This window comes from Sciurus carolinensis, chromosome 11 (genome assembly GCF_902686445.1).
Source record: "Sciurus carolinensis chromosome 11, mSciCar1.2, whole genome shotgun sequence".
Taxonomy (NCBI): domain Eukaryota; kingdom Metazoa; phylum Chordata; class Mammalia; order Rodentia; family Sciuridae; genus Sciurus; species Sciurus carolinensis.
Window position 1 is genome coordinate 13,297,782 of NC_062223.1, and position 27,599 is coordinate 13,325,380.

The following is a 27,599-nucleotide window of genomic DNA, read 5'->3' on the forward strand; positions in this document are numbered from 1 at the left end:
ACTCTTAGAAGCCAAAGCCTGTCCACTCCTCGCTCTTCCACAGCTGGGAGCACGGGGCCCGAGACTTGGGAGGCCCTAATAAGTACTTCCTGAGTAAACACATGAGTGGGCAAGAACTCACTCCTCCCTGTACCTCCTCCTAAATCTGCTCCCATGGCCTCGGGTCAAGGAGAACCCAGAGGTCCATCAGCTGCAGGTGGGAAGCGTGGCCACTGCAGAGCTGGGTGGTGACAGGCCCAGCCATCCAGTTCCCAGACCAGGAAGCTGCCCTGCACCTGGAGCCTGAGGGCTCTTCCAACACTGCTGGTCTCTGCCACCGTGCTCTGCTCTGCCTCCCCAGAGACGCAGCCCTGCCTGCCGTGGGCTCCAGGATGTCACTGGTGGCTCCTGTGGGACTGTGTTCTTCCCCAGGACTCCTGCCACTGCAGGGACGGAGATGTTCAGCAGGGAGTGGGATGAAGACCTGCATGCGTGGCCCTTCCTGGGGCAGAGGCCCAGGCTCCGAGTGTCCCTTATGGAGACACCTGCACTCTGACTCCAGCTTCCTCCTCAAGCGTTTGCAGACCATTGTCCGGAGAAGTGGGTATAACTGGCCCATGACTTCCCCGCTGCCCCTACCTGGGTGTCCCGATGGGTGGGGAGAGCCTGCGGGAACGACCCCTCCTCGCATGGCTTCTCCTTTGACGTCAGGCTGCACAGCACCACCGACACAGGGGAGGAGGAGCTGGGGAAAGGCCCAGTTAGCAGGGAGCAGGGTCCCGAGTCCCTCGACTCTGGCCTCCTCCCAACCAGCCCTGCACTCCACACCCACCCCATAACAAGCACTGACCCTCATGGCTGCTCACGGCCAAGGTGCTGCCACGACCTTTCCCACCCCCGCCACTGAACCTCAAGCAGCTGACAGCATCCTCCCCCGTCTCCTAGGACCACCCCTAGGAAGTATGGCGGATGCTGGGCTGGCTTCGGGTCTGCCATTCTGAGGCTCTGCGGGGTTCCCCTGGCCCCTCCCAGCCCGCTGCTTCCCCAGCACTCACTTCATCTGCAGGGTCAGGCTGAGGTGCAGCGGGGTGCTGCTGCTGACGGGAATGTGGTAGGTGAAGTTGCCAGGCCTGAAGGGCAGAGACGGCGCCTCAGCCAGACCACCCTCCCACAGCCTCCGCCCTCAAAGCCCAGTCCATCCCAGGACCCTGCGGAGCCTGGAAAGGGGCTGCTCTGCCTGAGGGGGAGGCTCCTCCCTGAGGCTCAAGATCTGGGCATTTGTACTGCCTGGGTTTGCGTCACCTGAGGGCTCGAGTGAAGGGACGGAGACCACCCACCTGCAGGCACCCTCGGGAGCGCAGTACTGGGGGGTGATGGGCATTGAGGTCTCCAGCACCTGGACGGAGGTCAGGGAGGGCACGGGGTCCGCGAGCAGAGAGGCCTCTGGGGCAGGGAGGGTGAGGCAGGACAAAAAGCAGTCAGGTCTTTCCTTACTCCTCAGTCCTTCCCAGACCCCACAATGACCAGGGTTCTACCACACCCCATCCCAGCTGCCTCCAGAACCAGCACACCAGAAGAGGGATGGGTTTTGCATATCCCTGGCCAGCTGTGTGCAGAAGCCTGTCCGTGGCTCCTCGCTGACTGCACACGTTGCCTCCCAACTCTGTTCAGCGGTGTCCACTGGTAGCCCGACATCAGCCATGGAGGGAGCACTACAGGCCAGCCAGGGCCTCCCCACTGTCCAGAGAACACCCACCAGCACGCCACCACTGCAGCCCTCCACAGTGAACCCACAGGCTGGCTGGCCATGTGAAGGGTGGGACCAAGTGTGACAGAAAGTGGGCAGCCAGGGCTTGTTCATCTTAGTTCACACCTGGGCTCACTGCTGTCTGACCCAGACGGGCCACTGGCCTCTGGACATTTGCTGGACCAGTACATTTTCAGCTCAGGCATAACCTAAGGACCCAGAACGTCCCATGCAGCCAAAGAAACCCAGTTTGAAAACCTCTGCAATAAAAGGTTCTCTGGCTTTGTTAAAAACTACAGTTTGAAGTTTGGAGGAAAGTTGGGGGGACCCCCACACAGCACCTTCCTTGCCCTTGCATGGTGACAAAGGAGCCAGACTCATCTGGACAAGGGGGACAATTTCTCTCTTGCAGGAGTGTTGTGAGTACTTAGGCCCTGGCCTGATCCCTGACACTTGGCACAGGCAAATGCTGTTCACTAGCGATCCTGCACCCAGGCACCACGTAGTGGGGCTGAAACGGGCTGGGGCCAGAATGCCTTGCCGGGCCGGCTGGGAAGTGTCGGGAGAGAGGAGTACCTGGCTGGCTCTGGGCCTGAGTAGGCTGAGCAGGACCCAGGCTGGTCTGGGGGGCTCCTCGCCGGGCCCGGCCATGGAGTCCAAGGCTGGGGCTGTTCTTGGCCTTACCCTGCCCACCAGGGAAGGGAACTGCAGGGCTGGCCACAGGCTCCATGCCCTTGGGATGTCTGAAGTGGCCAATGCCATTGGCTGAAATACCCCAGGACTTGGCTCTGATGTTGGTAACTGGCAGCTGGGCCATCTGGCTGGGGCCTGTGGATAGAACCAAGGGTAGGCTGAGCAGAGGGGAGCTAGCTGCCTCCTTTCCAGCTGTCTCTAGGGCCTTGGGGGAACCCCATCTGTCTTGGTACCCTTAGTCTTTTCTTCTACCCTCATTCTGGGCTACCTGAGACCCTCCCATCTACCAGCCATTGGGGCCTTTCTCTGGACTCAGGGCAGCTGGAACCCCCACCAACCCACCCTTGACCCTGAGTTAGCTATACCTGAGTGGTTAGTGCTGGAACTGGGGCTGGGGCTGGGGGTGGGACTATGGCCAGGTTTAACACTGGAGTCAAGACTAGGATCCGAGGCAGGGTTGCGGGTGGGTGAGGAGCAGCAGACTACAGGGCAGCGGTGGCTGAAGCACAGGTCCAACATGCGGACAGCTGGACCTGGGGCGGAGCTGATCAGGCTGGTGGTAACTGAAAGACGAGGCCATATGAGCTGGAGGAGAGCAGCACAGCCCCCCAACCAGCCGCCCACTCCATCCCACCCCTCCACACTCTCGTGGACACGCACCCAGCAGCAAAGAGGGCTGTGTGCCTGGTGACCCGGTGGTCACAGGGGACTGTCGGAGCTGAGTGGTTCCAAAACTCTGGCTGGACCTGCTGGGGAAGGGAGGGCTGAGCTCAGAGGGGCTAGAGAAGCCTGCGAATGCCCAAGAGGCAGGAGACTAGGAGAGGCAGGAAAAGGGCAGCAGGAGCCAGAGGGGGGGCACTTGGTCAGACACGTACCATGGGCACATGGCCTCACTCCCCCCAGGGTGCTGGGGCCGGAGCAGGGCCAGGAGACAGGAGGTGGACACGGCAAAAGAGCTAAGGGGCAACACAGAGATCAAGAGGGAGACAGGTGCAGGGAGGAAAGAAGACACAGTCAGAGGCAGGCCCAGGGGCTGAGGGTGACAGAGGGCACAGAGCCCAAGGTCCTGAGCTGGCCAGAGAGAAACCTCTGTGACAGCAGGGACAGGGATCTGTTGCCCACTGTCCAGGGAGACCCTCCCACCCCAGCATATCTGTGGCAGGCTCAGAGCCTAAGGCTGAACCTCTTTAGAGACATGGATCCTCTGACCCTGGGCTGCCCACCAAAGCCCCACTCGGCATGGGGACTTGACCAGCTGCCCGACCTCCGGGGACATACCCATCAGTATCCACCAGGTCCTCCTCGGTGCGCAGGCTCAGCACATACAGTGTGGACATGGACACCACGCTGGGAGCCACAGACAAGGGTCACTGTTAGAGCTGGCGGCCCTGTCAGCACCCTCTCTCCCAGCATTGCCTATGATCCTTGACCCCAGGGATTGGGCTCCCAGGTGAGGCCTGAACGGATGTCCCCAGCCCTGGAAAGAGGAGACAAGGAAGCAGCCCACCTTCCCCCAAAGCCTCAGCCACTAGATCTTCCAAGCCACATCTCCCTGTCCTCTGGGTCTGGGCCCATGGTCAGCTGACCCCACTGAGCAGTTCTGTTCTCTCAGTCAGTCACCCCAGAGCCTGGGCAGCAAGTCACCTGAAGGCCATGACCACCACCAGGGCAATGATGGTTCCCTGCAGGAAGCGCTGGCTGATGCAGGCCTGGTCCGGCACCACTGACGGCTGAGGGAAAGGGGAGGCAGCAGAGGAGGCAGACTGGGGAGGCCTGCAGCCTCACCCAACCGGAAGGGCCACCCACTCCCCCAGGGGCAGAGGGAGAGGCAAAGACACAGACTGGGAGGGGAGGGGAAGGAGAAGGAGAGGAAGAACCAGGAGTCAGGGAGGCTGTGGAGGTGAAGCCGCAAGGGAGGCTGGAGAAGTCCCTGCCCAGACACCCACCCTCACCTTGCTGGCCACCTTGGGGGGCCTCTTCTTGTGAGGGACACTGCCTGCCCGGCTAAACTGGCTCCCTGCGTGACTGCAGCAAGAGGGCCACGGTCAGGGGTGCCTCTTGGAAGGGGCCTTGCCTTCCCACACCCATGCCTTGCCCCCACCTGAAGGCGCCCGAGCTGCCAGTGGACTTGAGGCTGTCGAGACGCCGCAGTGTGGCCAGCTTGTGGCTCCAGCGCTCCAGCTCATCGATGCGGGTCTCCAGGTTGTCCGTCAGCTTGCACAGCTCCTTCACAGCACCCACGTTCTCCATGAAGATGCGCTCCTGCCAGGGGCCAAGGGCTGACCTGAGGCCCTTGAACCTCCCAGCTGCTGTAGGCCTCCCTCCCCTGTGCTGGCTCCGAACTGCATCCCTGCTGTGCCCTGGCCTGGGCTGTCCCACTGCCTGGTCGGCCCACCTCGCTACGAGAATCGGAGCTCCAGCCTTCAGAGGCCCCCACCCTCAGGTCTGCCCCCTGGCGACCCAGTAGCTCAGACTTGGGCACTTTCCTACTCAGATGAGGTGAAAACTTGCCTCACACCTCCTCAGTGCCCAGCCTCGGGTCTCGTAAGTCAGAAATGTCACATCCCCGATAAAGAACACCTTCAGGCCTTGACAGCCATGTGACAATGTCTTACTGCCCACGTTCGACGAGGCGAGAAGTGGCTCTCAGCAAGATTTCTCTTGTCCTAGACCCCAGAGCCTCCCCTAGCCAAATCCACGTCCCTAGGGAGTAGAAGGAGCCCTGCCTGCCCTCTGCCCCCAGCTGGCCTGCCCCTCTCTCCAGACCCTCCAGGTCCCCACCCTACGGACCTTGTTCACCACCAGGAAGTTCTCTATGGTCTTCCCATTGGCAAAGACCATGTCTCCTGTGTCCCTCACAGCCTCGGGCAGGATCTCCTTCACCTCCTGGGCGATGACACCTGGGGAGGGCCAAGCCAAGAAGGTGCCCTGCCCGCCACTCTTCCACTTAAAGGGGGTGAGGTGGTACTGAGGATTGAACCCAGGAGGGCTTTGCCACGTGCTACACCCCCAATTCTTTTTCCTTTGTATTTTGGGACAGCATCTGGTTAAGATGCTGAGGTTGGCCTGGAACTTGAGAGCCTACTGCCCCAGTCTCCTAAGCGCAGGGATTACAGGCGTGGGCCGCAATGTCTGGCAAAAAGTGGATTTGCGGGGGAGGGACCAGAGAGTTGGGTTTCCCAGAGCCCTGGGTAGGGTCTGTCTCCTACTAGGGTTCATAGGTCGCAGCTCCAGGGCTAAGGACGTGGGGTTCCAGAAGGTGGGTTCCTGGACGTAAGGACCCCCGAGGAAGGGAAAGGATTCCGAGAGGATGAAGGCAAGAATTTATAGGGGGCCCTGGGTCAGGATTTTCGGACTTTGTCTGAGGGCGAGGTTCCAGAAAGCCAGATGGCGCGATTTTCCAGGGGCTAAGGGGCGGGGCTTCTAGAAGGCAAGCTTCCAGGGGCGGAATTCCAGGGGTCGAGGAGGGATTTCTGGAAGAGGAGAGGGACGGGGAGAGGGAAGGGCTGCTGAAGGCTGAGGGGTTGTTCCCAGACCCCGGTCTGCACAGGGCGGGTCCCTACCGGTCTCTGGCGCGGTGGCCTCGATGCCTGCGCTGGCTGCGAACTCGGGCTTGTATCTGTAGTGCACAAGCCGCATGCGCGAGATCCTCTTCAGCTGCTCGGTGGTGTCCACCTGCGAGGGGACCCCGGGACAAGACTGACCCCTCGGCTCCTGAGACTGTCCAGGGCAGGCCGGGGAGCTCAGAAGGACCGCAACCCCGAGGCTGCAGTGTGGAGTAGCGACCCCGCTACCCGGGTCGCAGGATTGAGACCTGAGTCAGCTCCCCATCTCCTTTCCTGACAGCCCTGCCCTTCCGCCCAGGTGCTGCTTCCTCCCCAGGAGCCCCAGCCCAAGGCTCCGCCCCCACCTCCTGCACGTGCTCCTTGGCCCGCAAGTCCGAGGGGTGCATGAGCGAGCCCATGACCTTAACGTTGCCATGCACAACCAGTGCCTCGTCGGGCCTGTCGGTGTTGATGCCCACACGGCCATGATGGAAAACGGTGTCAGGCACCTGCGCCCGCTGCCACAGCACGTCGCTGTCGCTCTCAAACTGACCTGGGTTGGAGGCCTAGGGCAAGGTGGGACTGAATTAGTCCTGGAGGATGGGGTACCTGCCTGACCGCGGGAAAGGGGAACCACCACAGCAACCCCTCCTAGCACAGCCAGGGCTCTTCACCCCACCATGCCCGCCGTCCTGCTCATTGTGGTAACTTTTAGTCATTTGTGGTACGCCAGAGGCTACCAGGCTACCAGGCTACCAGGCTCCGTGCTTTACAGTGAAGGAAAGACTGTCGCTAAGAAAGGGTGAGAGTCACGCCCAAGGGTACACAACCAATGCCCAGCCAAATCCACGCACCGGTTCCTGACTCCTCGGTACCCAGTATTTCTTCTGGGTGTTTCCTCCAGCTCTGGGAGGACTCTACCTGAAAGGAGGTGGCCCTTACCCTCACGATGATGCGCTCTGAGATCTGGGCAGCCAGGGTGTAGTTCTGGTTCTGCGCGTGAGCCTGAAGGGCCACTACCAGCATGAAGTACCTGTGACACATAGGAGGCTCAGAGGTACTCAGGGTCCCGCCCACCGCCCCTGGCTGCCCCTTTGGGCCTTGTGTGCAGTGTACACAGCTCCCTAGTCTCAACCCACCCAAGAAAGTGGCATGGACACAGTATCCTACAGAGGCACCCGAGCCTCCACCAGGGGGCAGAAGTCCCCCAGAGTCCACAGCCCGAAGCCAAGCACTGCTTCTGAATCCAGAAGCCAGACTTCTGCCCCTCTGATCCCTCAGTCAGCAGAGGGCCCTGAACCTCAGGCCCCTCATCTAGGAGATGACCAGTCTGTGACCTCTGCCCCTGGCAGGCCCCATGGGCGGTGTCTTCCTGACCCTGGGGCTCAGAAGCAGGGTGGCTCCTGGGGCAGGGGACCAGCCTGCTCACCTCTGGTCAGGGTTGGGCTTGCCCTTCTTGCGCATGTTGTTGGCAGTGGTCTCGCTGAAGTGCAGTCGTCCCACGGTCACCTTTGTGACCTGCTCAGGAGGCAGATTGACCCTGCAGAGGAGGGACAGGGCCTCAGGGAGCCGGGAGAGAGGCCGTCGAGAACCAGGCCACAGAGGGGGTACCCAGGCCAGGAGTGTGCAGGAGGCGGACACTCTTTGTGTCCACCTGGCCCCCTTGGTTCCCAAGCCAGCTCCAGGGTAGGCCCCTCCAGGTCCCCTCCGCGACCCCCGTCAGACACTCACGTGACGGGGTTGAAGGGCCTCTTGCTTCGGTCTGACTGCGACTGCTCAATGTTGATGGACTGGTTCAAGGCCTCCAACTAGGGAGGACAGAGAGCGGCTCCCACCGGCTCCCGCCCGCCCTCACCCTCTCAGCCTGGCCCCGCAAGGAGCCTCAAGGAGGAGCAGAGCTCTGCCCTCAGCCTCCCTTCCCCACAAACTCAGGGGCCTTCTACACAAGCGGCACCCGCCACCCCACCCCACGCGTCCTCCACAAGTGCACAAGCAGCCGCCACGCTCCACCCTGCGCTGCTGTGCGATGAGGCACACAGGGTCACCTCCACGTGACCACGGCCCACGTCCACGCCCACACACACACCTCCTCCCCCGCCCTCACGGCCCCTCCCACACACCCAGGCCTCAAGCCTCCAGGAACACTGGCTGCGCCACTCATGACGAGGCAGGCAGAGCTGGGCCTGCCCCCAGGGACCCCTGGCTCCGAGCCCGCCGCACCATGGCTGTGCCTAGGGCCTCTGAGGGCAGCTTTCCCTGGGAGAGCACCGGTGTGGAGTCTGCCAGGAGGGGAGGGATGGAATGGGGCCGCCGGGCAAGGCAGGGACTGCGAGTGGACAGCAGAGGGTAGAGGAGTGGAGGGCTGGCTCCGGGGACTCTGGGCTCGCTGGGAGGACACTGGGGTCTTGGAAGGATGGGGCATGCCATTACCACCTGTGTCACACGTGGGGGCCAGAGTAGACACTCGGGCAAGGAGCAGGGACGACCAGGACAGGGGAGAGGACAAAGGAAGGAGGGGAGGAAGGGGACCGGGTGGAAGGATGCTTGGGGAATAGCCGGGCCAGGTGCAAAACAGGAAACCCAAGTCCCCAGGTCACCCAAGTCCCCAGGTCACCCAAGTCCCCAGGTTTCTGGCTTGGGTGACCAGGACCCTGGACTCTGTTCCCTGAAGGGGAGCTCAGGGAAGAAGCGAGGTCACAGGGAGCTTGGTTTGGGACTCAGAGCTGAGGTGGCTGACGGAGGGACCAGGAGGTGGATGTTGGCTGGAGATGCAGACTGAGGTCACAGGACAGAGGAGGGAGAAGGAACATGGGAGATGGTGGCAGGCTGCCCCAGGGAGAAGAGGCAGAGGCCCGGCAGTTTCTCCACCACACTCTGGCCCTCCTGCCCCGCCCTCCTTGCTGAGCCCCAAACCTGCCTTCACGCCATGCAGCTTCAGGTGGAAGCAGTCTAGGGGCTTGAGGCCTTCGGGCGTCTTGACATACTTGGGCTCCCCCAGCATGCCGATGTACACCGTCACCTGGAAGTGGTTCTTCTTCTGGCACACGAAGGCGTCGTCACCCACCGAAAAGTTGAAGCCTTTGTCAGCGTCCACACGGTAGGTGAGCATAGGCCTGGGGCACAGGTGAAAGCCAGGCCTGGGATGTCACTCCCTCCCACACACCCTGTTCCAGAGCAACTTCCTATTCTGCATCCCCAAACCACCAATGGTGCTGTCCCCACTTTGCAGAAATGAAAACCGCATCCCCAATAGGATTCGCATGCAGATCTGTCAACCCCTCGGCAGATGTTTCCTCTACATGCCTGGTGATGAGGGTGCAGGGCAAGACCCTGAGGCCCCCCAAACAGGAAGGAACTCGCAAGGGGGCCTGATGGCCCTTGTCACATGTGGCTTGTTCCCAGAAGGCTGCCTGAAGCCCCCTCCCTCATGGGAATAGGGTGAGGGGCTGCATCTGCAGAGCCTCAAGGCCTGTGACAGCTGGTTGCCATGGTAACTGTGGAACCAGGCGCCGGCTCTGCCGCAGGCCCAGCCCCTGCCCACCAGTGTGTTCAAGTCCCCACACACCCTCGTTCCGATTCCCAGGGTCTGCCAGGGCAGCGCCGGGGCACTTCTGGATGCCCCCTCAGACTCAGCTGAAGTGTGCCCCTCTGCTGGGGGGGGGGGGGGAGTAGCAAGTAGGGTTCCTCTGGAGACCTCCAGGTGGCAGTAAAGAGGGCAAGCGTAGGCCTGTGGCTCACCACCCTCGCTGGGTCACCAGAGTGCCCATGCCTGCCTGGAGGCAGGTGGCTGGGGAGAATGCTTCCAGACTGTGGGAAGCGCTCAGGCCTACGGGAAGGCCGGCCACCTCTTCCCTCCTGGGGCTCCACCCACCTGCTCAAGCTAGCAAAGCCCCGAAGCGGTGCCCGGCCTACACTGGGCCCTCCACTGGCAGCTTCCTGGCCTGGGGTCCTGGTGTGGCAGGTTGGCCAAACGTGTATGAAGTACACGGGCTCCTTCCCCGGCCCGACGGCACTCCCACAGAGGCCCTCTGTCACACCTGAGCTGCCACAGCAGCTGGGCCACCCCCTAGCCGTGGGGTCTGCTGGTTAGGAATCCGACACAGCCTGTGGTGCCCAACCGCAAGAGGCTGGTCTTGGCCCCAGCCACCTTGCCAGGCCTGGGAATGTCCAAAGGGGGTTGAGAGGAGTTGCCCTCTCACCTACACCAGTCTTTGGGGGGAGTCAGGTGGGGTGCTCCCTACAGGGCTCCTGGCCTTGGGCCTGGGAAGCTGAATCCATATGACCAGACAGACCCTGACCTGGTCCTGCTCAACCCCCTCCACAGGGAAGGGGTTCTGTAAGGGCCCTGCTAACACTCAGCTTCCGGCTACCTTCCTGGAATGCAGGAGGAGGAGGAGGTGGAGGAGTGGGGGGAGGAGGAGGAGGAGAAGTAGTAGTCAGAAAACACCACCCGCCCACTTCCTCCAGGCTTGGCCTGGCCCGGAGGCCACGCCCTGGCACACACCACCTCCTGGGAAGGCCTGGGCCTAGCTCGTCCCCCAGACTCTACTCTTCTGTAAAATGGGATCATCCTGTACCCAGGCTGCTCCCAGGCCCTGATCCAGGACCTCAGTGAGATCCAAAGCTGTCCCAAGACGGGTGGCTGGGCGGCACTGATCACTCACAGCTCCTTGTAGTTGGCATCATACAGCGTGGCCCACTTGTTCTGCTGATGGGGCTGCCACTTGATGGACTGGTAGTTGGGGTCCAGGTAGGAGCCACTGAGACTATCATTGTCCTGCAGGAGACCTAGAGGAAGGGGACACCCACGTGGGCCCTGGTCTCCAGGCCCCACTCCCCAACCCCAGGGTCGGGCCAGCCTCGTACCTGGTGAGGGCGCACCTGGCGGGTGCCACGGTGGTGTCTGGACCCGAGCGATGCTGAGCGGCAAGGAGCCGGGGCCGGGCGAGAGTGGACCCTGGGCAGGCCAGGGTGGGGAAGGGGCTCGAGCAGGGTGCGGGGGCAGGGCCGTCACGGTCCCAGGCTCCTGTTTGATCATCCCGTTCAGCATCTGGGCATTGAGGGTGTTGGGGGGCGATTCTGAGTGCTTCCTCTTCTTGGAGGGGTGTGTGGGAGCCTGGGGAGGCAGAGGTGTGCGCGTGGGGGCTGGCTCTGGGCAGTGCCCACTCCTGTCCACTCTCCCGCTGTTTCAGTGGGCCAGGCTCAGAGGATGCTTCCTGCAGGAAGCCCGGGCTGGGTCCCCTCGACACTCCCGCCCCGGTCAGTGTTGTCACTCTCTCTGTCACTATCCCCACCGGCCAGACCTTGGCCTCCAGGAGGGAAGGAGTCACACCTGACTGGTCGGTGTGTCTCCAGCAGGCCCAGCCAAGGCCCAGCACACACCACACGCGCAGTCATCTGGGGATTCAGGTGACAGCCTCCGTGCAGAGCCCGTCCTTAGAGTCGGGGCTCCAAGAGCAGCCTCCAGAGTCAGAAACAGACCACAGGGCTGGGCCACAAGGCCAGGAGGGGAGTTTCCCAGGGCAGGGTACAGGGGAGGTCCGGGTGCCTGCACAGCACTCTTGAACCCAGGGGTGCTTGACCACTGAGCCACATCCCCAGCCCTTTCTTTTTATTTTATCCAGAGACAGGGTCTCACTAAATTGCCTAGGGTCTTGTTAAATTGCTAAAGCTGCCCTTGAACTTGTGATCTCCTGGCTTAGCCTCCTAAGCCACTGGGATTGTAGGTGTGTGTCACTCTGCCCAGTGGACTCTTTCCTTGAACTTTTAGAAACTTTGATGAAACTTCAATATGCAAAACAGATAAAAAGTCATGAAAGATAAAAACAGATAAAAATGACGCGTGCACAGGTTGGAGTCAGAGCCGGGAGCTTAAGTCCAGGCCAGGAACCTCCTCAGAAAGCCTCCAGGATCAGCTGGATACCACCTGTGCCTGGGTAAGAATGTCACCCCAGACTCAAGTCGGCCCCGCCCGCTCCTGGTTCCAAGACCGGGAGGAGCCACTTCCCCTTCTCAGAACCTCCGGTTTACCTCTGTGGAAAAGGTAGCTGTGAGCGACTAGCCTGTAAATCCTCTGGGGCATCACTGGGCACTTAGGGACGAACACATTGGCTCCCGCCTTCCCTGAAGAGCCCCCGCCCCTCCCCAGCACCCCTATCCCCTCTCCACCTCTGGGGCCCTGCCTGCTCCGCTCCCCCACGCTCCCACGGGCCCCCCGCCTTACTCAGCTCCGTGTTGCTGCAGCAAGTGCTGCAGCATCTGAGACTGCTGGGCGTGGTGGAGATCTGCGGGCACCAGACCCGGCCCCATGGCAGCATACGGCGGGAGCGGGGGCTCGGCCTTCATGTACAGGTCCCGCTGCAGGACAGGGTAGTGAGGCGGGGGCGGCGGGGGCGGCGGGGGGCCTGGCAGGTGGGCTGGCGGTGGAGGCGGGTGCTCCAGGCGGGAGGGCACCCCCACATGGCACAGGGTCTCAGGGGTTATGGTGCGGAGGAGATGGGGGTCTGCGGGAGAGATGTGGGGTTGGGCGTCAGAGACCAACCTTGCACCGGTTCCGACACCCGATCCCCCCAGGCAGGGTCTCCAGCTTCCAACCCCTCCTGAGCCAAGCCCCAAGCCCAGGGGCTGGGGAGGTTAGCTGGTCACTGGAGCCTGGGTGGGGAAGCAAGACCCTGTGCCGCAGGCGGGTGGGCCTCTGCCCCATCCTTGCCAGTTCTTTCAAGATGGCCGGGCCCAGCTCCCCGAGATCCCCAATCTCAAGGTTCCTCCGGCCCCCAACTCCTCTCAGGCCTGACCCTCCGTTGGCCTCAGGAGGGAGTGTCTGGAGACCCCAGCCCCTTCCTGGCTGCAGACGGGCTTCCTCCCAGCAGCAGCCCCTCTCCTGGGCTCCAGGGGCCAGCCCCCCAGCCCGACGGGGAGGCCCAGCTCCCTTTGTTCCCCAGGAAGCATTCCAGGGATGTTTCGGGTAAGATAAACAGAACTCTTGACCCCTCTTCAGGCCGTGGGGAGCCAGCTGCCCGTGGTCATTCTGCTCTTGACCACCTGGGGGCCACTGCACCCCTGAGCACCCCGCAAGGGGAGGTGGGCCCAGCGGTGGTGAGGCCTCTGCTCAGACTGCACCAGGCCCTCCCCAGCCGTCCACTTACCGCCGAAGGGCGCGTCCATGATGGCGCAGGCAGCCAGGCGGTGGCATCACCGGCAGGGACACTTGCTCGGAGGCAGGGCCGGGCTCCCCACCCGCCCATGGGGAACAATAGCCAGCGCCGGGCAGTATTTGACCAGTGATAATCTGGGCCCGCTGGGCAGCGCTGGCCCCCTCCCCCCGCCTGCCCGATAAGGCTGCCCCAACCAGCCCCAACCACTTGTCCAAGCGGAGGGGAGGGCGGTGCCCGCTGGACTCACCATTCACCTGCTGCGGGGAGTAGGCCTCGGAGCCCGAGTCCGGGGGGGAGTCTGGCAGTGTGCTGCAAGAACCGGGAGGAGGGGGCTGTTCGGCGCCCCGTGGGTTGGGGTCCCTCAGGGCATTTCTCTGTGCCACCTACCTTGGTGTGCCTGGGACTGAGTGGGGGCCTTGGGCTCTTACCTAGGCTCTAGGATCCCCTCAGACCTAATGGCCACTGTGGTCTAGTAACCAGGACCCTGAGGATGGTGCAGGGACTCAGGACTCCCTCCCCAGTTCGAAGGGCCAGGCCTGCGCCCACCAGAGCCTTTCTGCTTTCTGCTTTCTTTCTGTTGGGCCTCAGTAGGTCCAGCGGGTCACTGGGGGCTGCCCTGCCAGAGGCAGGTGTGGGCTGGCAGGGGGCCAGTTCTGTTGGGTCTGGGCTTGCTTTTTTTTTTTTCCCTTGCAAGTTTTGTTTTATCAGTGGTTCAGGAAAAAGAACAAATTCAACCCCAGAGGTCACCACGTCCTGTGTGAACCCTGCGCTTGCCCAGCAAGAGGAGGGCTGTAGCCTCTGAGCAGTCCAGCTATTTGGCCATCCCTGGTCCCCATATCTAGAGAGACTCCCCTCCATGGTACCCATGGAGCTGCTAGAAAGGCCTGCGCTGTTCCCAGAGTCCTAGGGCATCCCTGGACAAGCCACCTACCCGCTTTGGTCCTTGTTCACAGATCTGTGAATGTGGACCTTCAAACAAGACTGTTGAGAAGACACAGAAGAGCAGGTGGGGACTCTCACTCTACCTCTCCCCACAGCCTCAGGTCCACGGGCTGAGCCCGGTCTGTCCAGCTCCGAGTCCATCCCCACCCCTCCCTGCACTTCCTGACCAGGCCTCGTGTTTCTAGGGTGTTCGGGTCTTCCACACACTCCGACGCCCTGAGCCCACTGCACTCTGCCTTCCTTCCTCATACGTTTATAACTCTATCTCGCTTCTCCTTGTGCCTGCATTTGGTCATTTCTCTTTCTCTTCCGGTGCCGCTGATGGAACCCAGGACCCTGCACGGCTAGGCGAGCGCTCCACCGCTGAGCTGCGCCCCAGCCTATGATGTATCAATACCTCTCTCCCCATCTCAGCAGCAAACCCACCCAGCACAGGGCCTGGCCTGGGTCCCTGTGTGGCTCTGGACAAGCCCGCTTCCCTCTCAGGAGCACCTGGGTCCTCCGACGAGCTCCCACAAGCAGGCACTGGCCGGCAGCCAGCAGGCTCTCCTGAGTCTTCGTCTTTGCCCCTCTGCCCTCAGGCCCTGTGGCTCAGCCTCGAGCAGTCAGTCTGCTGGCTGCCACAAAGGTTCCCCAGCACCCCAAGCCTGGCCGCTCTCAGCGGGGGATGCGGGAGACCAGCCGACAACACCTCAGCGGCCACTGTCCCCCCAGCACTGTCCCTGTGCTCCTGCAGGAGCTCAGGAGTCAGCACCTGGGGTTACTCCAGAGGGGGAAAGGACACCCTGAGCAGGCTGTAGGTCACCAGGGCAGGAAGCTGGTAAGTGAACCAGCGCCAGGCTGCCTGGGCACAGCGCCGTTCCCGCCCCAGCTCCCTGGCCCTCTCCCAGACACAGGGTCCCTGCCCACGCCCAGGGTGGGGAATCCAGAACTTCCTCGCAGCTCCTGGGCAGAGCGTGGCACACCCGCGTCCTCTGCCTCTCCCTGAGAGCACGTGGGTCGGGCTGCCCTGGAGCCTGGCTGGGCTGGCGGCCGCCTGGAAACCTGACTGAAGCCAGGCCCGAGGCTCACCCGGGTCTCCTCAGGGAGGTGCAGAGAGGGGTGAGGCCCAATTGGGATGAGATGAGGCTCCCCAAGGCCAGCTGGGCTAGGAGGAGCCTGAGGGCCACAGAGGAGCCCCAGGCAACCCCCGGGGCCACAGACGATGTCAACTGAACGCACATGGGCCTGGGTGGGGCTGTGGAGGGTGTCTGGGTACCTGTGTGCGCGTGTGTATGTTGGGGTTCCCCTGAACATGAACGTGGTGGCCTCCTGTCTGCACGCTCAGAGATGTGACCCCTGCCCGGAGCCCTGCCGGCTGCCCACTGTTCTCCCTGGGCTTGCCACTCGGCCACAGGGCAGCCCGCCGCCTGGGCCCTGCCTGCCACCTTCCAGGCTGGGCCAGCAGGTGCAGGTATCCCGCTCCATCCGCCTGCTCTCACTCACCCTGGGGCATAGGGAGCCTTGGGCTCGGCTTTGATGGGGGGCCCCGAGCCCCCCAGGAAGGGCTTCGGCGCGGCGCCCATGCCGTTGTTGTTGTTGCAGTTGAGTGGGGCACTGTAGCTCGGGGGCGGGAGGGGACCGTGGCGCACCGGGGAGGGTCCACCCCCAGGGGAGCTCAGGTGGTGGACCCCACTGGAGCCAGGGATTGCAGGCTGCCCGTGGGGGAAGGAGGCCGCGCTGGCTGGAGCAGAGATGTCGGGGAAGCAGCTGCGGAGAAGGCAGGAGGTCAGCCCCCGCCCAGATGGCTGCCCTCCCGTGGGAACTGTGCAGGGGGCTGAGGGTGGGCGGGGAGCGGATGGGGAGCAGCCTTCCAGGGCGGGGTCCGCGGCCAGCCGAGGCCCGGGCGACTCACAGGTCGGAGGAGTCCTCCTTGCCGATGTACTCCTCCAGGATGCTGGTGTCTATGTTGGAGGGCTCCAGGGCGCCATTGATGTCGTGGCCTGCAGGGCAGCAGGGAGCTGGGCTAGGGGAGGGCCAGGTCCCTGCAGACCCTTAGGCCTCTGGTCACAGCGCTGCAACCTCCCCAGGCCAGGCCTTTCAGACCTATGCCCACTTCCCCATCTGTGTGTCCAGGCGGGGGGCCTTCACCGCCCACCCTGGCCCCTTGCAGGAGGAGCCGCGGATCCCTCCCCCAGGCCACAAGGCCACCTCCAACCTCCAGGAGGTGAGAGGCCCGGAGTGCAGCCTGGGGACAAGGCGGCCACCCTCGCATCCCACACTCCCTTCCGGCTTTGTGACAGGAGCCACCCTCTCCCTCGCATCTGGGGCACGGGCCTGCCCCTGTCTGATGGGGTGCTGCGAGGGCAAACGAGGTGTCTCAAGGGCCACTGCACGATGGCTCAGCCCAGCAGGACCGTCCGCCCTGCCCTCCAGCCATCAGGACAGCCAGCTGTGGACACACAGGACCACACCTCCTGGGGAGCCCAGGAGTTTGGGGAGCCACCTGCGCCTGGGCCCCAGCGACAGCCAGGAATGCCCTGGCCCGCCCTCAGGGGCCCGTGTGCACGGGAGGCAGAGGCCCAGGGAGGAGGGCTCCACGGCCTCTGCTCCTCACTGAGGCCCTTTCCTGGGTCCTCCCTCTGGCCCGGCCGTGAAGGGGAGGGACTCGGAAAAGGCAGTCGGGCTCCTGGGCATCACGAAGGGAGGAGAGGGGTGGCGCCGGCCTTTCCTCTCCTGGGTCACCTTGTGGGGGGAGCCGGAGGGCGGAGTGATAAGGGGCCTGACGTGGGAGATGCGTCAACCCTGATAATGGAGGACCGCCCCACCCACACTGCCGACCTGGCCAGCCAGCCCCACTGAGGCAGGAGGGTCCCTCCCACAGGCCCCTGGAGCCCCAAGTCTGGGGTCTGCACCTCCTGGCCCCTTCTATGATGAGCCCTGGGACCAGAGTTCAGACAGCACAGAACAAACCCCAGCTGAGCCACTCCCTGCTGTGTGACCTTGGGCAGGCCATGCCCTCTCTGAGCCTCAGTCTCCTCACTAGTAAAATGGGGACATAGCGAACACTTCTTAGGGCAGCTGTGAAGTCTGTGGAGACAGGTCTTCGAGGTGCCCAGCAACGGTGAGGGCTCAGCAAACACAGCCTTCCCTTCCCAGCCCCAGATCCCTGGGGTCCCCGAGCCCCCAGCCCAGGCCCCTCCCTGGCCCCAGCCGGCATTTCAGGAATGCTGAGCCCCGCTTAGGTGATTAACGAGCGGCTAAGCCCTCCTAGGAGTCACGCGCTGCCTGCACAGGCCAGGGCCCTCCTGCTGACCCCCACCCTGTCCACCCAGCTGGCATCTCAGACACCCACCGAGCGCGGCCAACGGCTGTCCACGGCGGCCCAGCCAGGGCAAGGAAACTGGTTGGGCTGGGAAGGACCAGTCCGAGTGCCGAGGTTCCCAGCCCCTCTCCACCCTCCCCTGGTAACCACCTTTCCCGCTGCTTGAGCACCTACTGTGTGCCAGGCACAGGAGTTTATCATGTGCAAGTGTTCTGCCTGGGGGTGTCACTCAATCCTGCCATGACGCTGACGGTGACCCTGACGCTGACCCTGATGGCAGCTCATACCGAGGGCCTACCAGGACTTTGCGGTTCATAACTGTGACGATGACAATGACTGTGACGAGGGAGGGCTCGCGCTGACCAAAGCCCTGCACCATTCTAAGTGCTCCGCGCATTTGACCTCCCAGTCGCCCCGGGACCTTGGTGGTGTTACTGTGGGACAGGCTGGAAGGTTCCGGAGGGAGCACAGGGGATGGGGAAGGAGGAGGGTACGGGGTGTGGCCCCCACTCTGGCGGCTGACGCCGCGTTTGTGAGGCTGAACCTGGACTGGCCGTGACGCGCTATGTATACCAAGCCCAGCCCCCTCCCCGCCTCCCACCGGCCAGGAGCACTCCTAATCGCCCCTAATCCTCCTGCCCACCTCCCCCGGGATGGGGGGCCTCAGGCAGAGGCATCCTGGGAGACCCTAACAAGAACCAGATGTGGCTGGCGGGAGGAGGGACCCTCCCGTGCCAGGGGCCGGGCGGACCGAGGGGGAGGAGGGAGCCACAGGCAGGTCGGGGGTGGGCCCAGGGCTGGGGGAGAGGTTGGCTGGTTGGGAGCTGGAGGGCCTCCTGAGGAACGCAGACCCCCGCCCTCCGCGGAAGCCCTCCAGGACTGCCTGCTCTTCTCCCCGCGCTAAAGGGGAGGCTAAAGGACCAGCCACCAGAGGCCCCAGCATGTCCCAGGAACAACATGGGGACTTGCTGGAGCCCAGGAATCCGGAGGCTGGGGCAGAGCCCAGGTACAAGTGGAGTGCCCCTCCCCACTGCTGCCTGCAGAGCCCCAAACCATCACTGGATCCCAACATGGGTACCTTGGTCCTCAAGACCTCCCTGGAAGGAGGGTCCCTGGACTGGGGCTGCCCAAGGCCCCGCCACCAGAAAGTAGCACCATGAGGTCACAAGCCAGCATCCCGGTCCTCTTCCCTTCAGATCTTGGGATAAACCCAGTGCCCTCCAGGTGTCCAAGGCCGGGCATGGTGGGCGCCACCTGCCTGCCCCAGCCTCTTCCTGCCCCCGTCCCTGCGCTGTGACTCTCTGGTCCACCCCTGCCTCCTTCCCATCCCATCCCCCATCCCACCCGCCCAGCAGGCCCTCTGCACACAGTTGCCCCAGCCAGAGAAAGTGACTCTCTTCACTCTTCAGCTTCGGCTGGAAGGTAAATCACTGTCCCACTGACCCGCTCTGCTCTCCCAGGGGCTGGGACCCTCCTGTCCAACACAGGCCTCGCCGGGGGGCGCCCGCACCGCACCCTTCCCAGTCCACTCAGTTAAGGCCTCTCCTAAGGGACAGGTGGTTCCCTTTCTCCCTGTTTTACAGATGAGGAAACTGAGGCTGAGGGTGGGCACTTGCCCTCCGGTTTCCAGGGGTGGAGCCAGCTGCTCGCGCTCTCTGGGATACCAGTATCCCGGCACACAGTAGGCACACAATAGAGTCCGACGGGTGAACGTGCAAAGCAGCAAACCAGAGTCTGGAACCAGGCCTGCTGGCTCGGGACCTAGGCCACCCAGCTTCAGGTCCAGCGCAGGCTCCTCTGGGCCCAGCCCCATCCTGCAGGCCGAGCGCCCAGTGGCTTCTCCTCCCTGAGGCCCTTCATTACCTGCTTTGAGCAGGAACTAGACACTACCCCTTCCTGCGCGGGCTGGGCCGGCTGTGGGAAAGTGGCCCTCGCCCTCCTCTCTCCACCTCCAGCTGGGCAGGAGAGGAACTGAGGGGACCCAGCCAGGTGCAGGACGGAGCAGGCAGGGACCCAGGTGGCCCCTCCACCCTGGGCCCCTCCCTCCCACCCCTCGTGCTCCTGCCCCCCCCACCAGCTGTGGCTGCTGGCTGAGTCTCTGCCATTGTCCCGTGGGACGGGGGAGGGTGGGGACCCGGCACAGTGGGAGGCTTGTGCCCTGCCCACCCCCTCCCCTGCCCCGTCAATGGGGCACTTGTCAATTCATGCCCCAAACATGGCGGAAATCCCGTCGGCCACGTGGCTGTGGGCAGGGTGGGCCAGGGTCTGAGGATGCTGGCCAGACCTGGTTGCTCTGAACTTGTGTGGACAGGGCACCAGGCAGGGCTTCTCGCCTGAGTGTCCACCTCAGGCATCTGAATCCGAGGGGAGCCCTAGCTCCAGGAAGTAGCTGGGGTTCAGAAACTGCCCACCTGAGCATCCTCATGATGCCCTGAGAGAGTCCCGGCTTCCAATGGGAACACCCTCGCTTCATTGCTGTGTGACCCTCAGCAACTACCCTGACCTCTCTGAGTCCCAGCTTCCTTCTGGGGAGCACGAATCCTGTATCCCAGGGTGGTGGGAGCCTTACGCCAGGTGAGCCCCAGGAGGCCCTTCTGCCATCACTGTTAGCTGCTCTGTTCCCTTCTCTGTCTCTCCTGGGCCTCCCTCTCCCTTCTCACACCTCTCTGGGGTTGTACCACTCCAGGGACCTCTGGAGACTTTGAGGGGGCCCACACCTTACCCTAATTCCCTCTGAGGCGTGAGGGACTGTGCTGCTCTCCTTGTACATGGGTGGCACGGTTCAGTCTCTAGGCCTCGGCCCCAGGCCTAAGATGCTCCTGAGCCAGGCCAAGAGTCCTGAGGCCAGCTTCTGGGGCTGTTCTCGGAGAACCCGCACTGGTCCCCAGGGACTCTTCTCTTCTGGGGCCCACGGCCTTCACTCCACAGGGAAAGCCGGCACCCATCCAGTGCCTCTGACCTCTCCTACAGGGACTAGGGCAGCGGGCCACACAGGCTGTGCAGGGACCGTGCAGCAGCCTCCCGGCTTCCAGGGCCCATCTGTATTAACCCGCATACTCCGACATGCACGCGTGTACATACGGGCACAGCCTGGGGTCAGCTGTCCACGGCCTGCCCTGCCCAGCGTGTGCTAGCACATGCTCTCGGCTCACTGCAGGCAGCATCTCACTCACTCAGGTAAGCACCCACTATGTGTCAGGCACAGGGCGAGGCTGTGGGAAGACAGCACACACAAGAGGCGAGACGCCTGCACAGAGCTGACACTCCCGGGGCAGTCCGGTGACAAGCTAGGTTCCAGGCCGTGGGGACGGAGGCCTGAGGTAGGAGCAGGCCTGTGCAGGTTCACCTGTCAGCATGCCCAGAGGCATGTACCCCAGGACACGTGGCACAGGAACAAGACCGGCCCAAGGGCAGGCCTGGGCCACCGCCCCTCCAAGGGACAGCTTCATACACGCGGGTGCTGACCCACGGGGAAGAGCCTCCTCCCCGTCTCCTTCCCCTCAGCTCCTTCCCCACCAGGACGAAGAGACCCTCCTCACCACCAGCCCCAGCTCCAGCCAGGTCCCGCTGAGCCGGCTCAGGAAAGGCAGGCCCTCTTACAAGCTACCAGGAAAGGGGTGAGCACCCCCTGCCCTCAGGCCACTGACCCCACCTGGAGGCAGAGGGGGGACAGGGTATCTATCATGGAGGCCGCAGGGGGCTCTAGACCAAACGGCCCCTCCCACTTTGGGCCTTGGCACTTCTGAGGTCTCTGCTCATAGAACAACCTTGACCGGAAGAGAGAGGGCCAGCCAGCCGTCAGCAGTGGTCAGGACCCCGAGTCCTGTCTATCCCAGGCCGGCAGCCAACTGTGACCAGGATCCCGTCCTGCCTCTGCCGCGGCCCCCCTGAGAGCCGGACACGGCAGCTTCCTCTCCGCCTCTCCCCCGTCCACCTTTCCAGTCCAGGACTTCAAGAAGACAATGCATGCAGAGCACGCTGGCCTAGGCGCCTCCCTGTCCCGTGGGAACAAGCCTTGCCTCTCCCTCATGGGGAATGGAACAGGCTGCAAGGATGTTGCTGGGGACCCAGACCCAGCATCAGGACCAGGCCAGGCCAGATCTGTTGTGGCACAGGCCTCTGCACACAAAACACACTCAAGGGCTCCCGGTGCCCCTCGCCCCTGGAATAAGCACCCAGAGAGGGTGAGGGGTTTCCCCAAAGCACACAGCATCAGTGGCAGGGCCCCAGCCGAGCTCGGGAGCATCAACCCACCTTGTGGGCCAACAATCCTCCAGGGGGGCCCATAAGACCCGCCCAGGCCTGCAGAATGGGGTGCACAAGCCTGTGGGACACTCCCCAGGCCAGGCCTTCACAGGTCCCCACAGGAGCCCTGAGAGGAGGCGCTAACCAGTGCTACAACTCTAGTCCCGCTTTACAGAGAGAAACGAGGGCGAGGAGGCACAGGGACACGCCCACGAGGGACTCTGGGCAAGCAGCTGCCCACCCAGTGCCCACACAGCCTGTGACATCATCTCTCCCCTGTCCCCAGTCATGGGCCACCACCCAATGTCAGAGGAAACCCACCGCACACCCAGCACCCTGGGTCGTGAGGGAAACCGAGGCCCGGAGGAGGAAGAAGGTGAAAATCAGGGGGGTAGGCTGCCTGGCAGGGCGGGGCCACCCCAGTTAATGATTCGGTTAATGATTTCTGCTCTGGTTCTTATCGGGGAGGGCAAAGTCCATGGGCAGCAGCCAATCAGCTGCCCTACTAGGCTGTTACCCGGCAGCCTCTGCTGCTGGGGTCCCCAAGTGCTGTAACCTCTTGGGAGTTGGGAAGCGGGGGCAGGTTCCCAGGGAAGAGGCCATTCTGTCCAGTGGCCTATCTGTCCCCAAACATCTAAGACCCTAAGAAACACTCCATCTAGTGCCCCAGATTTGGGAGGGGCCCACGGGCAGGGGATTGCTGGTGGCCTGCTCCTCGCCCCTGTGCTGACCCCAGGCCCTCCCGGAGCGTCATGCCCAGGTGCGCCCCCACCCGCAAGCCTTCTGTTCACATATCAGTTGCAGACTCTGGTGACCAGGAACACTCCCTGCACCGGCGCTGCCGTGTGGTTCTGCACTGGGGTGGGGACAAGGGGATGAGTCAGACCCCCCACTATCTCTTCCCCTCTGCCTGGCCCCAGGACCTGAGGGGTGGGTCTGGCAATCCGCTTGTGGATTGGGGTTGGGACAGGAGTCCTGGGGGGTGGGCCTAGGAGGCACCTCGTTTTCTCTCCCAGGTGTCAGGGGTCAGGACACCCTGGCTGCCGCTCCCTTGGTGTCCGGCAGGCAGAGACAGCCCACCCCATCACACTTCCCAGCTCAGTCCAGACCCCAGGCTGATGGGGGTCCTCTCCCCAAATATCCCCCTGAGGCTCCTACTCTCTAGAGGGTGGACAAGGTCGCTGTCCCTGACAAGTAGTCCACTGCTCAAGGCCCTGGGGCTCGCTCCCAGGCTACCTCTGGCTAACTCCCTTCTCTTAGAGCCTCAGTCTTGGCCCCTGGGAAAGGGGGCCGATTCTGTCCCCCTCTCCCGGAGCAGGAAGTGTCCCTCAAGCCAGGATCCTGGTGTTCTAACAGCTGTGGGGGAGCCCAGTCTCCCTTGGCCCACCTTATACGTCCTATCTGGAGGCCCTAAGTTTGTCTTTGATGGCTAAAAATAATCACATCTGAAGCCCCTGCTCTGGCCCAACTGACCTACCTATTCTCACGGGGAGTCTGGGGCCCGAGAAGGAAGTGGCCAGTCCACGCTACCTCGGGTTCGGAGGGAGATCCAGGTCCCCTGCCAGCCGTGGTGGGTCTCTGGAGGCTGGGTGGAGGCCTTTCCAGCACGTGCGGGGACCCAGTCCCCGTCTCTAAGGGTTCCTCCATACCCACTGCCCTCTGTGGGGCGCAGGCTGCTCACTGGAGCCTCTCTGCCCCTAGACCAGAGGCCAGCACTCCCCGGCTCTGGCTCAGGCACTCATCCTCTCAAACAGCCTCCTTCCCAGGACTGGGAGAAGCTGGTCAGAGCTGAAGGCACCCCGGAGCCTTCTCTGCCACCCGCTCCTGTCTTGCAGGTGAGAAAAAGGGTCCCAGAAAGAGCAAGGGCCGTGTCGGGATCAGACAGCTCTCAGTGGCCCAGCCTGCACCAGAAGCTCCGAGGTCTTGGCCAGATGCTCCTGTGCTGCCTGTCCCATCCCTGCCTTGGCTTGGGGAGCCGAAGTCCCCAGCCAGTCGGAGATGAGGGGTACACCTGCCACCTCGACCCAGTTACCTGCTGGGAGCCAGTGCATCCTGCCCGTCAGGTCCCCTCTCTACAGGCCCTGTGCCCGCTGATCTGGGCGGCTGTTACTCTCCCTAGGGGATTAGCCGGGCAGTCACACGGGGGCCCGGCTGTACCAGCCTCGAGGGGGCCGCCCTGTCCCGGCTTCCCACCCGAGGCCCAAAGCGCCTTAGCCCCCAGCCCCACCACCTGCACGGGCCCAACCCAGGACATAGGCCCGTGTGCTGAGTGAGTGGGCACCATATCGCGTTCACGTCCCGGGCACCAGGGGCCGGGGCACTGCCGCCCTGAGGGTGGGGGCACACGCAGTCCCCTGAGCTCAGGAAGGACTCATCCACACGCACCTTGTCACCTCGCCTCCCACACTCAGGAGCACGCTGGGCCCCAAGCTCCCAGGGCTGCCTCGCCCCCCACAGCATCACCCCTTCCCCACCCGCATCCCCCCAGGCCCTTCCCGCCCAAGCCCAAGTAGACCCAGAGGCCCGACCCTGCAGCCCACCCCGCCCCATCTCAGCTCTGGGAGACTTCCACAGCCCGGCCCTCCCGGGCGGGCGGCCCCACACCCGCCCTGCTCCCCACAGACATTCTTGAGTCTCCTCTTATCTCTCTGGAGGGAGCAGCCAGCCTCCCTGCCAGGCGGCCGCATGGCTGAGCTGTGGCGTCAGCCCCCCCGCCCCCCACCCGTGGCCAGGAGAAAAGGTTTGGCGCAGGAGTCCAGAGCCTGAGCCAGCAGGTCCACCCCTCTGCCAGGGCCCTGGACCTGGGGGCGGAGGCGCAGGGCTCCCTTTGGGAATGAAGGGGGCAGGGCTCAAGGGTCAGCCGGGTACCTAGGAGGCATGAGGCACCCCAACAGTACACCTAGGCAAAGACCAGTGTCTCCGTCCCTCCGCCCTGGGAACTCCAGGCCCCGTGAGACCTCTGGATTGCTCCTGAGGATGGACATTGTCCCGGGGGAAAGGGAGGCCCTGGGACTCAGGAGAGCTGTCTCAGGGTCAACCCTCTGACCTCATCCAAGCTTGGCTTGGGGGGGCTTGGGTCTGCCAGGGTCTCCAGCATCCTGGAGTGGGACAGTCTGAGGCTTGGGGATGCCCTTGTCTGGGCTCCTCAGCTAGTAGGACTTGAAAAATTTCCACCCCCAAGTCACACAGAAAGAAACTGAGGCAGAGAAAGGCCTTCCTTTCTTGCCCAGGGGTTCCAAAGAGAACTGGGAATTGGCCTTGAAGCCTGGCCTCGATCCCCATGCTGTGGTCCTGCGTCCCATCACAGCGTGGCCAAAGGTTCTGGAGAGCAGGATATGGGTTTGGGGACTCGGGGGAGCGGGCTAGGCTCCCCAAGATAGTAGAGAGGGGCACAAGAGGGGCCATCCGGCTAGATGTTCCAGCCAGGGTGAGAGATGGGCTGGGAGATGTCAGGCGCACTTCCCCCTCTCCCGCCCCCCTCCCACACTGTCCCATCCCTCCTGAACTCCCCGAGGAGGGGCAGCCCTGGAGGAGGGGCAGGGCTTGCTCAGGGAGGCAGACTCCTAAAACCAACGTGGGGGTGGGGCGAAGAAAATATGGTGGGGTCTGTAAAGATCCCACCCTGAGCGGGATACTTTCAGGGTCAAGGTGAGGGGGTGAGGTCACTCCGACAGAGGGAAGAAGCACAGCTGTAGGGACAGGTATGGGGGTACAGTCCCAAGGAAGCTGGTGAGATGCCCTTTGCAGGACTGGAAGGGTCCCCAAGAGCAGAGAGCGCTGGTGGCAGGGATGCCAGCTTCAAGAAGGTTCTAGCCCTAGGAGAGCATGCTAGAGTGGGTCCCAGACCCAGGGAGTGGAAAGGTAGGTGCTCCGAGGGGATTTCAGCTTTGGGGGCGGAAGCAACATTGCCCAAGCCAGGCTGGGCAGGTCCCCAAGGGGGTTCTGTTCCCAGCGGAACACAGTCAGGTGGTCCAAGTTCCTGAGAGTCAGACTGAGGGGAAGGGTCAACCTGAAAGGCACCAAGGGGGTCTTGGTCTCTGGGAGACAGGTTGGGCACTAGTTGCCAGCCTTTATAGGTACAGAAGGTCCTACAAAGTGTGCTGGTAGTCTGGCCTGGATGGGGTTCCAGGGAAGCACAGTAGAGGGTCCCCAGACTGGGGAAGTGTGCTGGTGAGGGAGTACTACCATTTAGGGGGACTGCAGGTCCTAAAGTCTGAAAGGCGACACAGCTGTCTTGTTGCGGGGCTGGCAGGGGAGCCCCAGTTCAGTGGAGGTGGGTAGTACCTCCGGGAGACTCTGCCCTGGGGCCACGCATGGCAGGCTGGTGCCAACCAGGAGGAGGATCCCTGCACGGAGGAGGCGTTCTGGGGGTCCCGGGGTGGCGGGAACCCAGGACGGTCCCCATTCCCAGGGAGAGCGGCTGGGGTCCCAGCTCAGGAGAGTCGCCGCCCCACAAGCCCGCGGTCTCTCACCTTCGAAGAAGCGCTGCAGCGCCTCGGTCTCGTCCACCACCTCCATGTCCGGCCTGCCCGGCGCGCGCTCCGGCCGCGGCCCCGCTACAGCCCGGCCCGGGGGCGCGGCATCGCCGGCGGGGCCCGCGCGACAGTCCCGGCTCGGCTCCGGCTGCGGTCCTGCCCGGCCAGCCGCGCGCTCGCCCCCCGCGCGGCCCCGGCCCGGCCCCCGCCCGCCCCCCTGCGCCCCGCGCCCCGCCCGCTGCGCACAGCGCCCCCTGCCGGCCAGGCCCGGCCCGCGCCGCAGGACGCAGCGTCTCCTGCAGGCGGCGCTGGCGCGGGGTCCTGCCGGGGGTCGGGGTCTCAGGGCGGTCTGGCCCTGTGAGGGACGCGACGGGCGTCCGTTCGGGTTGGGTCAGGGTGGCAGTGGTCAGTGGCATCTGGCCCTCTCTTTGGTCAGGAAAAGGTCCCAGGATTCTGAATCTGGGATTTTCAGAACCAAATCGCGGAGACGTGGCCCAATCCCTCCCACTACCCACCGCCAACATTTAAAGAAAATTTGTTCTGTGCCAGGTCTGCATTAAGCACCCATAGGTGCTACCTCAGTCCTCGCAGTTACCCTACCAAGGAAGTGCTATGACTACTTGCATTGTACAGGTAAGGGACCTGAGGCTTAATGAGGCCAAGTCCTGTCTGAAGGAGCACTGTCCTGGAGAACATTCTGGACTGGTGGAAATGCTCTCTGTGCTGTCCAACATGGTAGTCACACAGTGGTTATTGAGACCGAAGAACTGACTTCCAATTTTATTTGATTTCAGTTGGCCTAAAATCCGTCACATGTGGTTAAGGTGCAAGTCAAAGAGTTTTAAGGTCTGCAGAGGCAGAACCAAACCCTGGCTGATGCAGGAGCCGCTGCTGTCAATCACAGATGCCCTGTCTGGTCGGACAACACCTGAAAGCTTTGTCTCCAGGTGTATCAGAATAGAACCATCACCCTTGCCTTTAACCTGTGCCTGGTTCTCTGTCCAACCCACCTGACCGTACAACCTCTCTGCTGACGGATCTCCTCTTCAGTCCTCCCAGACGGTGATTCGTGGAGCATGAAGCAGGTCCTTTCCTTCCTTTGCTGGAACCAGTGTTCTTCCCTTGCACTCAAACATCTCAACCTCTTGCCCCGGCTTCTGCAGCCTTGGCTGCTCCACCCCTGCCTAAACCACGGACTTCAGCTCCCACCTTTGTACCACCATTGCCCCTGAGCTCTTCTTGCTATTACCCAAACATGCCAGACCCACCTCTACCCCAGGGCCTTGGCATGTGCTATTCCATCTGTCCACAAGGCTTGTCCCCACATTCTTTCTCAGCAATCAGGTCTCAGCTTACGTGTCACCACCCTGTCCTACCTAAGCTAGTTCCCCCTGCCTAGGCCTTTCTCGTCACCTAGAATTCTGTCCTTATGCTTTTCCTCACTCTAGAATGGAGAGCCTATGAGGGCAAGAGATTTTTCTGCTATAACTTCAACACCTGGTACAAAGTAGGTGT

At 63.0% G+C, this 27,599-nt stretch overlaps 1 protein-coding gene and 1 long non-coding RNA gene across 2 annotated transcripts in view; one reads left to right on the top strand and one right to left on the bottom strand.

Moving 5' to 3' along the window:
* Nucleotides 1-26,273, bottom strand: part of Myrf (myelin regulatory factor) — a 29,443-nt gene extending 3,170 nt beyond the window's left edge. Inside the window, 25 exon segments of the mRNA XM_047518346.1 lie at nucleotides 619-724; nucleotides 1,035-1,109; nucleotides 1,317-1,422; nucleotides 2,303-2,554; nucleotides 2,785-2,982; nucleotides 3,080-3,165; nucleotides 3,295-3,375; nucleotides 3,698-3,766; nucleotides 4,064-4,149; nucleotides 4,372-4,444; nucleotides 4,521-4,681; nucleotides 5,210-5,319; nucleotides 5,983-6,094; nucleotides 6,330-6,530; nucleotides 6,907-6,997; nucleotides 7,394-7,504; nucleotides 7,696-7,772; nucleotides 8,882-9,077; nucleotides 10,629-10,752; nucleotides 10,831-11,080; nucleotides 12,172-12,467; nucleotides 13,366-13,427; nucleotides 15,546-15,809; nucleotides 15,955-16,042; nucleotides 26,082-26,273. Of these exon segments, the coding sequence (XP_047374302.1) occupies nucleotides 619-724; nucleotides 1,035-1,109; nucleotides 1,317-1,422; nucleotides 2,303-2,554; nucleotides 2,785-2,982; nucleotides 3,080-3,165; nucleotides 3,295-3,375; nucleotides 3,698-3,766; nucleotides 4,064-4,149; nucleotides 4,372-4,444; nucleotides 4,521-4,681; nucleotides 5,210-5,319; nucleotides 5,983-6,094; nucleotides 6,330-6,530; nucleotides 6,907-6,997; nucleotides 7,394-7,504; nucleotides 7,696-7,772; nucleotides 8,882-9,077; nucleotides 10,629-10,752; nucleotides 10,831-11,080; nucleotides 12,172-12,467; nucleotides 13,366-13,427; nucleotides 15,546-15,809; nucleotides 15,955-16,042; nucleotides 26,082-26,127 (3,321 nt within the window). The 5' untranslated portion in view covers nucleotides 26,128-26,273.
* LOC124959881 (uncharacterized) lies at nucleotides 21,814-27,160 on the top strand. Its single transcript, XR_007104001.1, has 4 exons — nucleotides 21,814-21,985; nucleotides 23,311-23,444; nucleotides 26,634-26,717; nucleotides 26,879-27,160. It is a non-coding gene; the product is annotated as an uncharacterized LOC124959881 (long non-coding RNA).
* Nucleotides 27,161-27,599: the final 439 nt, after the last annotated feature.